This window comes from Motacilla alba, chromosome 1, assembly GCF_015832195.1.
Source record: "Motacilla alba alba isolate MOTALB_02 chromosome 1, Motacilla_alba_V1.0_pri, whole genome shotgun sequence".
NCBI classification, from domain to species: domain Eukaryota; kingdom Metazoa; phylum Chordata; class Aves; order Passeriformes; family Motacillidae; genus Motacilla; species Motacilla alba.
This window is the reverse complement of record NC_052016.1, coordinates 55,394,756-55,406,958: the sequence shown is the minus strand read 5'-3', so window position 1 is coordinate 55,406,958 and position 12,203 is coordinate 55,394,756. Positions and strand designations below refer to the sequence as shown.

Sequence of the window (12,203 nt, the reverse complement as noted above, 5' to 3'; positions counted from 1 at the left end):
TACACTTGTCCAAAACCATATCTTTACTTTATTTTTTAAACATACATTATGCCATGAATTCGTAAGGAATTGGCTCCAGCAACTCTGGATCCTTGCCATTAGTTCTCACAAAGTGTGCTTCTCTTGGTGGAGCAGGCTGTAAACAGAAAAATAAAAAAAAATGAAAACTATGACATTACAGCTCACAGGCATCTTTTCAAAAAATAACATTTTGTCAACCATTTAGCACCTTATTATGTAAACATTACAGCAATTTTACCATTCCTAGTCTCATAAATTTGATTCAAGGAGTAGCAGTAAGTAAACGATCTGCCACAAAATGTGCCTGACTCTTGCTACTGAATTAAAAAACCTACGCTTTACTCTCTGCAGCTCACCAACCCAATGACCACGGAGTGATGTATCCTGCAGCTCCAGAAGCAATAGCCATTACCTCTTCTCTGAAGGCTGGTTATTAATGTTTCCTTCAAAGGTTACAACAGAACCTGTTGCAACTAAAAATTCACCTAAACCAAAGACTCTACTGACCCTAAAACCATCCAGAGCTGCTGCTGCAGACAAGCAACAGCACAGGAAGCACCCAAGCCTTTGTTCAGGCCTACAAGTACAATTTTCATCCGGCACAGAGCTGTTCTGCTCAGGCACCAAACATCCCAGACAGCCCAGATGCCAATACACTGCATGAGACCACTACTCCAAGAATTAAGTAATCTCCTGCTCGAGGACTGTGACCTCAAGAGAAACATTACCTGACGTTTCAGCTGAACCCAAATGCCTTTTTCTTTTGCTTCCTTTTTCTTCCTTTCATTTTCCTTCACACGCTGCAGAAAGCTGTCTCTGCTCTTGGAATGTTTAATATGCTCTATACGCACATTAATTCTCTTGGCCAGAATCTTGCCCCTAAGAAAGGCAGTCAGTTTTTAATCTTCACTTGGAAAAGGTCACATTAAATCAAGACTTACAGACCCTACAGGACTAACTCCATAAGCTCAATTACAGGCCATTTTTTTTTAAAGGCAGTATCTCAAAACACAACTGCAGACGCACATCAGATATAACTTACATATAACTAAAAGATGTTTATTATATAACAATGTAATATATAACAATGTGCTGACAATTTCAAATTAAAATTGTGGAGAATATGTAGTTTTAGCCTCTTAGCATACAAACAAGTAATTTTATTACCAATGCACAGCAGTCAAGTTCCTGGAACAAAAAAAACCCCCAACTTGTCTTTTTTTGACTAAACTGTACAAAATTCAGCTGGATACACCTACATACTAGTATTTATTATGTGCATCAGTACCAGCACACTGGCTGAGAAGCCCTGCTAGGTAAAGTGACTTTAGGTGCTGGTAAGAGAAACAAAAAATGTTTCCTCTGACAGGATCCAAGTCAAATGAGCATCATTTGCTTGGGTTATAAAAAGGAAATACACTTTACCCACCTTGAATGACCAATCAAGACAAGAACTGTCTAATTGGTAAAGTGAAAGGAGGGTGCAATTACGATTCAACTTTCTCAAATACCGAGTTTCAATACACAGAATTTCATTACTTACTTAACCTGCTTGTTAACAATAATGCCCACGGCGTGCTGAGTAACATTATACACCCTTCCAGTCTTGCCGTGGTAACACTTGTGCGGCATACCTTTTTGAACAGTACCCATGCCCTGTTAAGAAGTAAAAATACAAGGGAAAAAAAGGGGGGAGGGGAAAAAAGTAGCATCAAGGATTTTTCTTTAAGAAGTAATTTAAAGTATACATTTCAAATTAGAGAATTATTATAAAACATTCCCATTTTATTCTAATGTTGGAATTTTATCACCATGCATTTTGCATCTGAAGACTACCAAATTTTGCTATGTCAGTTCTGGTAGCTTTCAGTGTCGGTGAAATGACAGATCACTTTGCTCACAAGACAAGCAAGCAATCACAAGAGACATTCATCATCAAGCTCCAGTGCGTGAGGAAGCGTCAGTTCTGAACAATACATTCTCCAAGTCAAACAACAAACTGGCAAATTAAATACCATCTTCTGTGTGACTGCTACAAGACCATGGCATTCCAAATGAAACCAAAGGATTCAACCAAGTAGGAATCCTTGATGAAAGGCTTTCACATTCACTGCAACTCAGTTGTGAAAGTACAGTTGACTTTAAAAGACAAGTTCTAAAATATACCAAGTGGCAGGAAATGCTCCTTCACTTTCCCCCCTTTATTAATGTATATGATGAATCCTCACATTTATTTCTTGATTTCTAGTTTTAGTATAGCTTTGCAATCATGTAACTATGAACTGTCCCACCACAAATCATGGCTCATAACAGAGTATCTACTAAGTGACTATGAAAGCTGTGCCAGTAGCCAACTCAAACACTGGCTATGGCATATTTCACTCCCCTTCTCCAGCTGAACACACCATAACAAAGCACAGCCAAATTGTACGTATCTACAAACCCCAAATACACCAGCATGTGACACTGAAGTGCTAATACTGGTCCGGTAGCGCTGTCATTCCAACACTGCTCCCTAAGCGAGCAGCAGGCACTTGTGTTCACACACGTGACCCAGTAACAAGAGAGTCCACCCCAAGAAACTGGAGACTGCTCAGGACCACACAGCTTTTAGTCACAGCACTGCAGAAAGTACCTTGATATCAACTATGTCACCCTTCTTGTAGATCCGCATATAGGTAGCCAGAGGGACCACTCCTGTTAAGAGATACAAATTTGGATACTTAGGAAGCCCGGAATTTCACACACACATAAAAAAGGATGGGGGACACAGACCATGCATTTGATACAGTTTTCTTAAATACCTCAAAAATCAAACCATGTTTTTTTAAAGCAGTAATTACACACTTCACACACTTCAAATTTTTTAAATGCCCAGCTAAAGAAAAATTAGATTTGTGTTCCTAATTGGAAATTGAAGAGACATTAAACTATTTAATTTATCAATATAAATGCAACTGCTTATTGATCAGAGGAAAAATCCCTCTATGTTTCAAGTAACTGCTAAAGTATTTTCCTCACCTTCAAATTAATTTCCAAGCGCTGACAAAATTAGCACTGTCAAGCAATAAGACCAATGCATGTGCAGCAAGAGCTCAGAGCTCTGTGTACAGTTCTACAGTTTTTAACACAAGTTGTCAGAAATCCCTTGGCACAGGCCCTTGTTTCACAGCCCATCCCCACGGACTGCAGCTGTCCATCAGGTGAGCAGCTGGATGCAGTGCTGGAACTGTAAGGGACACTCACCATGCTTGCGGAAGGGCCTGGAGAACATGTAACGCGTCCCCCTCCTCTTTCCCTTTGTGTTCGTCATTTTGGCTGGTTACTGTAAAAAATGAAGGCAAATTACTCAGGACTACTGCTTCACTCACCACAAAGCTGATGGAATTTTCAGGTATTTCAGATTAATGGAGTCTTTAAGCCTATTCAGAATGACATGACTTCAATTCAAGCAATGGAATTCACTTAGGCATCCAAAGAAATCAGAGCTTATAGGACCACAGCTTAACTCATGTTAGAACAGATGCCAGCAAGGTACTCAGTTTAACTCCTGCTTACAGCAAGGTCTACTGAGATCAAACCAAGCTACTCAAGAACTTTCTCCAGTCAAGGATCAAAAGGATCTTCAAGGATCAAAGAATATTCAGCATTAGAAGGGACCCACAAGGATCAACTCTTGGCTCTGTGGAGAACACTCGAGGAGTCACAGCATGTACCTGAGAGCATTGTTCAGAAGATTACTGAACTCTCTAGGGCTGGTGTTATGACCAGTTTCCCCAGGAGCCCATTCCAGTGCCCAACCATCCTCGGGGTGAAGAACCCTGATACCCAAATTAAAACCTCCCCTGACACATCTTCACGCCACTTCCTTGGGTCCCATCTCTGTTCACCACAAAGATCAGTGCCTGCCCTCCACTTCCACTCATGCAGAAGCTGTAGCGATGAGGTCTCCCCAGAGACCTCAACTGCTCCTTGATCTTACTTTCCCTCAAGACCTTACTGCACAGCCTTCCTAGGGAGCATATCTGGAGGCCTGGCTGTTGCCATTAACATTATTCCCCTTACAGCCAGTGTGAGCGTCTCCTTCTGACTTCAGCTGGTTGTTTCATGCTCCTTCCACATGCCCTTGTCAGGCACCAGGACAGATCCTCTCGCTGTGAGATGCACCTCGATGACAACCCTGCCCCGTCCCCTAAACCTCTCCTTACAAGGCATCCATAAGGCAGAATCTCCACCACAACATTTACAGGCCGCTATCACGTCTGACACAAGGCTCACATGCTCCGCAGGCCTACGCGGCCATGCCGGGGTTGTCGGCCCCGAGGAGCCACCCCTGTGCCGCCTTCCCTGCCCCGACATCCCGCCGGGGTGGCCGGGCCCGCCGCCACGTGCGGCAGCGCTGCTGCTCCGCACCTGCACCGGCCGCGGGCCTCGGCGGCCCCTTCTTCCCTCAGCACCCCCCTCCGTCCCGCCCGGCCCGCCGCAATCCGCCCGGCACGGGCACCCGCAGCCCGCGGCCTCCTCGCTCCCCCACTCCCCGCCCTAGGAAGGCCGCGGTGCTCCCATCAGAGCCGGCGGCTTCCCGCCCGTCCCCGCCGGCAACAGGACCCCTCCGGCCGCGTCCCCGCTCCGCGTCCCCGTCACCCCGCGTCCCCACCGCGTCCCCCGGAGCGGCGGAGGGGCGCGGGCGCTCACCGTGCGTGCGCTCAAAATGGCGCCCCGGCTCCAAAGGAAGGGGGCGGCGCCGCGCCCGCCCTTAACAGCGGGGCCTTGGCGAGGCTGCCCGCGCCGCGCCTGACGGGAAGGGAATGGCGCGAGGGACGGCGACCCCCGGGATGCTGATCCCGAAAAACAGCAGCGGCGCAAGGCTGACCCTGCCGCTAAAGCAGGGACAAGCGCCGGGGGGTTCAGGGCTGTGCGTGTGTTTTCATGGCAACGGGCAGAAAGCGATGCACAGGAAGTTCCAGCCCAACGTGAGGAAGGGCTTGTTTCCCGTGCAGTGGCCGCGCAGTGGAACAGATTGCCCAGAGTGGTTGTGGAGCCTCCCTCGTTGGAGATGTTAAAGAAGGGTCTGGATGCAATCCTGCGCCATGAGCTGTGGCATGGCCCTGCTTGAGCAGGGAGTTTGGACGCGATGCCGCACGGCGGTCCCTTCCAGCCTGACGCATCCTGCGACTCTGAGATGGGGGTGGGAGAGGCCTGGCAGCGGGGATGTCGGGGAACAGGGAAGGTGAGCGGGGTGTTGGTCAGGCATCCCGAGGAGCGAGTCCTGCGGTGAGCAGCTGGCCCGCCATCCTTAAGGAGTCAGGTTTGGAAATGTAAAACATAAGCAGCCAGCAGGGTGGTTTTACGACGTGAAAGTAGTAGGCCGACATTTAAATTCGCGGCAGTGAGAGGCTGCCGGCGCTGCTGTGTGTCAGTCACGGCTGCCCGACCGGAGATCCCGGATTCCCGGGCAGGGAAGCGGAGTGGGAGAAGCATGCCAACAACCAGAGGCGAAGAGGCTGCGCAGGTTTGGGTTTTCTTAGTATTGTAACGAGGTTTTCCGTATTACGGTGCCATAATCTCAAATTTGTGTGGCAGAGATTTCCACCAGATAAATAAAGCCCGGATTCTCCACAAAGAGCCCTTACAGTGGCACAGGTTGCATGGGCTGCGAGAGGGAAGGGAGTGGTGAGCAGGCTCCCGAGCTGGCAGAGTGACTCGCTGTGTTTGTGCATCTCTGGTATCGGAGCAGACAGGAATCACCATGGGAAGCTGATTGCCGTGAGTCAAGAGAGGGCCTCCTTCCTCCAAGCTAAACATGCAGGGACGGTTCAAAACTTGTCTGAGCGAGGAGTTGCCCTACTGCAGAAATTTTTGTTTTGAATGAACGAAACACTTACTTAATTTAGGGGAGGCATGATTACTTAAAGTGTGGTATAAAAACCACCTAGATCCTCCGACTAACTTCACAGTTCTGCTAATGTTGTCTTGCAAAACTCAAGCCCTTTCAATCATCACTTTAATATTTATGGATCACAAGAATGGATACAGAGGATTAAATTCACTATCATGTTCTGCTTGCAGAGCTGCCTGGCGGGAAGTGTTCTGACAGACAGGTCCTGTCTCCACATGAAACCTTTTGGAGTAAAGTGTTATATTTAGAAGAATGTGCCATCCCTTCACCATGAAAAATCTAGAATTTACAGCACCTGATATCTCTGCAGAGAAAAACCTATGTAATTTAATATGCATTCAGCCTAGGTACCGTGAAACTTTTCCAAGCATGAGGATCATTACAAGCCTGAACAGCTCTTTGGTGAGAAAGTGCATTGGCAACAGATTTCAGAGAGGATATCAAGCAAAGTAAAGACAGGAAGTCAAATCCTAAAAGGCATTATTGGGTAAAGGAAGCTAGGCATTTTCAGTGAGTGAGCTGAATGCCTTAATCTTACCAGTGATTTACACGGAGGACATATCTCCACATCCACCTGGAAGAAATGGGGAAAAAACACCACGTGTTAAAACCCGTGTCCACAAACAGAACACCTATGGAAACACATATGGAAAGTGTCATTGATAAGGGAGCCTTAACTGGGAACTTACTTGAACTCTGCTCTGTTTGTGGCCAAGTAACACATTCAGAATTTGCTACCTATTTTTTCCTGATTAAATCACATGACAGGTTGATTCAAATTTCTGTAATGTTTTATATTCATAAATTTACCTTGATTAGCACACTCCCAGAATCCTTCTTTAGTTCCACATTTCAAAGAAACAATCATGTTTCACAGCCTTTCTCTATTGAATCATTCCCTAGGCATGCTGAATCTGATCCAGAAGTCCATCCTATCCATCCTATCTATCAGTATTTGATACATGGTTTCCCAAAACTGAGACCCGATGAGCAGTTCAAGACTGCAAAGCCTCTACATGTTGCTCACAAAAAGATTTCTTAATAATGGCTGTCTGCAGCAGATAAAGGTGCACAATTTGTGGGGTGAGTTCTGGTCTGGAACCTGGAGCCAGCAGCCAAGCAGATGTGGGGGAAGACCTGCAGCTCTGCATTCCACACTGCATGTGCTCCCCTTACTGCCCTGCCCTGCCCTCTCAAAAACCCAGCCTAAACGGCTTTTCCCTGATCAAACCTCAAGTTGTGGGATGCAGACTCCAATTTCTCCTAGGCTGCAGGCAAGCACCACATCTGGTTCTGCTACTCAAGATGGTGAACACAAGTAGCAATCCACAGCTTAACACAAAGATCCAAAACACTCTGAAGGTCCCAGACTGGTGCTCCACCCATTGACGAACTCCGAAAATCTTTCTACCATGGTAAACTGTTTCCCTCCCACTTTGCCTGATGTGGAGGTAGAGCAAGACAGGGAAAACAGCTTCAGTGGGAGCCAATTCAAAAGTTGCTGGGGAAGGGAGCTTGAAAGGGAGGGCTCATTAGAAGTCTGAGGAGTGGAGAGTAGATAAACATCACTTTGTTTTTTTCAGAGTGGAAAGTACCATGCCAAGCTCCAACCGTTTTTAGTCCCCAAGTTCCCACAGTCAGGATCCTGGTGTCTTCTCTGGGAGAGCCCTATTTTTTTCTGACATTTCTCTGCAGCATCTGTGTGGATGATGTCTCTCTGTAAAGAATAAATGTGCTGTGATGATTCTGCACATGGGGTTGCCAGGAATCCTTCACTGAAATTTTAATGCACAGTGGGATCTGGCTTGCTCCTATGCTTAGCGGACTAAGTGATACACACAGAGATCCTGAGAGTAACATTTCTGTTTGTGTTGGGTTATTCAGCAGGTGTGTGGAAGGAATTTAAATTAATGAGAATTTGTAAAGGGCTTTGAGGTGAAAAATGAAAAATATTCCCCTTCACTAGGGTGTAGGTTTCCTGTGTCTCACAAAATGCATTCCTTACATGAAAAGAAAAAAAGATAGCTGATTAGGACTGGAGTAAAATTTTAACAGAAATAACTGATAATAAGTGTTAAAGAGGATTAAAATCTGCAGTTCCTTTTGTGATAACGTTGCAAAACCAAGATCCTAAATTGAAAATCAAGATTGTGAAGTTAATTGGTTACCCCATCCACAGAAGTGCAGCATCTATACTGTGCTTTTGATTGAAAAGTTATTGAACAAGTAATCTGTCACCTCTGCAGCTGACCCAGTTATTCCACTGTTCACTCTTTCCGAAAGGATCATGTTATGTGGCATCTCAGAGTCATGCTTCTGTCGCCTTTTATGGTTTCTTCAGCTCTCCCATGATTCTAGCCCTAACAACCAACCTTTTATTTTCTGTAGTTAGTTCATCTCTTTATCCACAAATCCCCTTCTGTAAATGAAAGCTTGAGCCTAGTTCCATGGGAGTTAAAATCAATGAAATTAGTGTCTAATCAACCAACCTCCTTCCAAAAATGACAGTGCAGACAAACTTCTTCAAAGGACTCACTGTGGAATTGCAGAAGTGCCAGCACAGGTGGATATACTGAGCTGCATTGCCAGTGAGGCATATCATAGGGAAAGGAATGGGAAAAATGACAGCCTTTGGGAGAAATAAAAAGGCAAAAACTCTATAGACCAGGAATTGTGATGTCACACATGGGTGGAAGTTTTCATTACACTTATGGTACTTACACATTTGTTGCATATTCAGAGTGTTCCTCGGTGCAGGAGGATTGACACCAGAGTGAAACAAATGGCCTTTTTTCTAGACTGCAACATGAAATCTGAAATACTGAACAACTTCCATCATTCCACTGATTATTTGATTAACATGGCATTCTACCCATACAGAAATCATTAGGAACTTCCAAGGAAGCAGTTTTGGAACTGACCATCTTCTTACAGATACCATTTAATATAAGACATTTATCAAACTTCGGATTTATCACACTTCATTTTAAAAGCAGTTAAGGTGCCTTTCTTTCCTTACAGAGTAACTTCTCAATCAACTGGTTTTATTATTCAACGTATCCATTGTTCAGTTATTCAACTGGTATCATCATTCAGTGTTTTCTCAAATTTCTTGTGTTACCACATTTTTTGTCTCTCTGTAACCTCTCCTGGGTCCAAACCAGTTACCCAGGAACAAGCAACTCCTTGTATTGTCACCATCCGCTTCACTGTACATTTACTTGTTTTGGCTAAAGGTGATTAGCCACTCCTACACTGATACAGCTGATAATTACAGAAAATTCCGCTCCTTTGTCATGGAGGAACTCAGCTGCTGCCAGTAGCAAATCTGCATAAGGTGGCGATTTTTGTGGGGATTTTCTTTCGGTAATGTACGGGATATAAGTATACAATTAATATTCAAATATAGTTTTAAAAATCTGATCTTTCACAATCAAACCTTGAGCCCTTTGCTAGCCCTCTTGGGTGTTACTAACTACAGTTTAAGAACTGGCTTAATGATTAGGTTGCTATTTTCTCTTCATTTATGTCTGATCTTTTGCGTACTTCTAGCTGGAAGAACAATGCTTACCCTTTTCTTATAATTATTTGCACAGAATATCTGCTGTACACTTTAATTTTACCAAACTAAATTCTCTATTCTCCTGAAGCCTCCACACACTTAGCAGGCTCTGTGCATTTTCTCCCATTCCCACACGCTTCTCTTGATTATCAGAGGTCCAGTTTATATACAACTGTCCCAGTTAACTTGCTTACTGTGAACCCATTACTTCTGAGATACTTTCTGCTGTGTACTGAGGATGATCACAATCATCAACAGAATAAAGGTGCTGTAGTTTAAAAAGGTCTGATGGATGTAACAGCACAAAGTAAATATGTGGGTGGAATCATTCTCTAGTCTATAAATACTCTATGGCATTCTATTAGCAAATTGGCATCTGAAGTATCCATTTGCATTTCTCATTAATTGCTCTCATCACAGTTATTAGCATAATTGTTTTTAATTACTTATGAAATGGCAAAGAACCTTGCTGGCATGAAAGGGCTATATAAAATATTGCTAGTTTCATTTCAGGTAAAGAAATGTTTTCTACTTAGTGTTAGCTGAACTCCAGTAAGCACAAATTTAAATTTCTCTTCCAGCTATGCCAGGTTAAATTTGCTTTTCTGTATGAATGCCTAAAGACAAAGTAGACTCCTTACGATTTTAATAGTGCTACAAAATGCTGCTTTTAATAATGCATGAAGTAACCAGAGTTATTGCAAACTCATTGTAACAATCTTTCAGTAAACATTATTGTCTTGACTCTTGATTTAAATATTTGGATGCCAAAAGAAACTCCTATCCTGCTTCCATAGTATCTTCCTGAAAGAAAAGAAAGGAAGAATCACATCCAGAATCTACAGGAGTATAAAGCACACTGTTATCTGCATTAGAGTGCTTTGCATGTGTTTATAATTCCACTTAAGTATTCTTTCCTACGTCCTTTAGCAGAGTTTGGATCTGTGGTCAGAAAATGTTGGCCTTCACTGAGTGATTTCCTTTCTCCCTCCTTTCCAAAGTGGGAAATGGTCTGTAGCTTCTGCAGTCTTACACATACCAGTATCTTAAACGATGAACCTGAGACAGAGTCCTTGACATCACAAGGTACAAATGCCTTATAACAATTGTATTTTTAAAAAGTACATGTGCATTTATTTTCACCCAGTTTTGAACATTTTCAGTCCTGCCATCATTTTCCAGCTTTCTAGCTGATTGAGCCATAAACTTGTTATAATAAGGTGAATTTCTCAAGTAATCCTCATCACCTGATCCCAGGAACTGTGGTTGCAAGGGAGCTATCAAATATCACAAGGCTTGCGATAAAATAATGAGAGCTGGCTACACTCTGACAACCCCTGTCAGTGAGACAACAACAGCTGCTCTGAACAAAAACTGCAGCCAGAAAAGAACAAATTAACGGTCAGTCAAGGAGAAGTGAAACAGAGAATTAGCAAAGGATAAACTTGACCAAACTTTGACCAACCGAAGATAGACTAGACCAACTTTCCCATCTATGTAATAGGAACAGTAGCGCATATATATGGAGCAGGGTTATTGTTAAGGATCAATTAATTGGTATTTGTGAAATGCTATGGAGTCCTTCATGGAATATGCAAAATAGCAATGTGAGCTAATCAGCATACGGGCTGCTCCAAGGTAGCTTCAACTTATTCAAGGGAGAGAATCACGTGAAGGGACAAAACAAGGAAAAATTCCCATGGGGCAAATGGCAATAAGTGCTGCAGGGAGAGAGAGGGAAATGAAATTGCAGGGCAAATGGAAGGAGGAAATGAGACCATACGGGACAAAGAGGTGATGTTTGGATTACTGCAGTATAAAGACACAGGGCACAAACTGCAGGAAATGGAGCTTTATTAGTTCTGCTGCTCTTGCAATAACTTGCAGTTAATTGGTGGGTTTGGATTTTTTCTTTGTTTGTTTTTTTTTCCTTTTCTGTTTGTTTGTGAGGTTTTATTTAGCTTTGTTTTTAGAAAAAAACTAAGTATAACCAGAAAAAAACAAATATAACCAGATGGGAATATTTAACTGACCATCTGCACGTACAGAGGGGAACTGTGGGTTCTCCAGGGTATCAATCTTGCAAAAGAAGAAATCAAAATTACTCTACTTCTGTAGTGCTGACAAAGAGAGCATTGTTTGAGAACTGATTGCAACAAGGACTTGAACAATAGCTTTAGATCAGCGGAAGCACAAAATATTGCTGTGACATATGTTTCAGTTACAACAAAAGTAATTCACCATCCGTTAGTGTCATGAAAGACACAAGCTATTAACAGTAAATGCTCTTTAACAAATTCATTATCTCCACAAAGCAGTTTCCAGTATTTTTTTTCTACCTCTTATTGGATATTTTTTCCTACTGCATATCTATCTCCGTGCTGGTTTACATATTCCTCCTTAGTCTCCCTTGTATCTTGGTACTGCAGAGAACTGATTAGTGGGGGAGACTGTAACGATACAAACTCTTCACCTGGAGGCTGCCTGTTGTCAGATGGTGCGTCACTGTTGTTATTCCATGACAGCTAATCTTGCTTTTGGGAAACTGCTGCGCAGATCACAAAAATAAAACCTTGCTGACTGCAACGGGAAGCGTTGCTTGGTATTCTGGTAGAGAACACAGAGACTGAGGAAGCATCTTGCACTTCTTACCTCTAATAATGGTTATTCCAAGTTAGCATTCGGGAGTCACTGACTCCCGAAGTTTCAGACTAAGGAGAA

General features: G+C 43.4%; 1 protein-coding gene and 1 non-coding gene across 2 annotated transcripts; both read right to left on the bottom strand.

The window, feature by feature from the left end:
- RPL21 (ribosomal protein L21) lies at positions 1–4,793 on the bottom strand. The gene is made up of 6 exons (XM_038148853.1): positions 4,717–4,793; positions 3,268–3,346; positions 2,657–2,718; positions 1,565–1,677; positions 750–900; positions 1–136 (listed from the first exon to the last, which is right to left on the bottom strand). Exons 2-6 carry the CDS (start codon positions 3,332–3,334, stop codon positions 47–49), a joined length of 483 nt encoding a protein of 160 aa, XP_038004781.1. The 5' UTR covers positions 3,335–3,346; positions 4,717–4,793; the 3' UTR covers positions 1–46.
- On the bottom strand, positions 1,373–1,505 carry LOC119710706. Its single transcript, XR_005259615.1, has one exon. It is a non-coding gene; the product is annotated as a small nucleolar RNA SNORA27 (small nucleolar RNA).
- Positions 4,794–12,203: the final 7,410 nt, after the last annotated feature.

Coding starts and splice junctions, on each gene's coding strand:
- RPL21 (XM_038148853.1), bottom strand. CDS start 3,334: ATGACGAACACAAAGGGAAAGAGGAGGGGGACGCGTTACATGTTCTCC. Junction 1,678..2,656: donor GTGACATAGTTGATATCAAG/GTACTTTCTGCA, acceptor ACTTCTTAACAG/GGCATGGGTACTGTTCAAAA. Junction 137..749: donor GGGTTCAGCTGAAACGTCAG/GTAATGTTTCTC, acceptor TTCTGTTTACAG/CCTGCTCCACCAAGAGAAGC.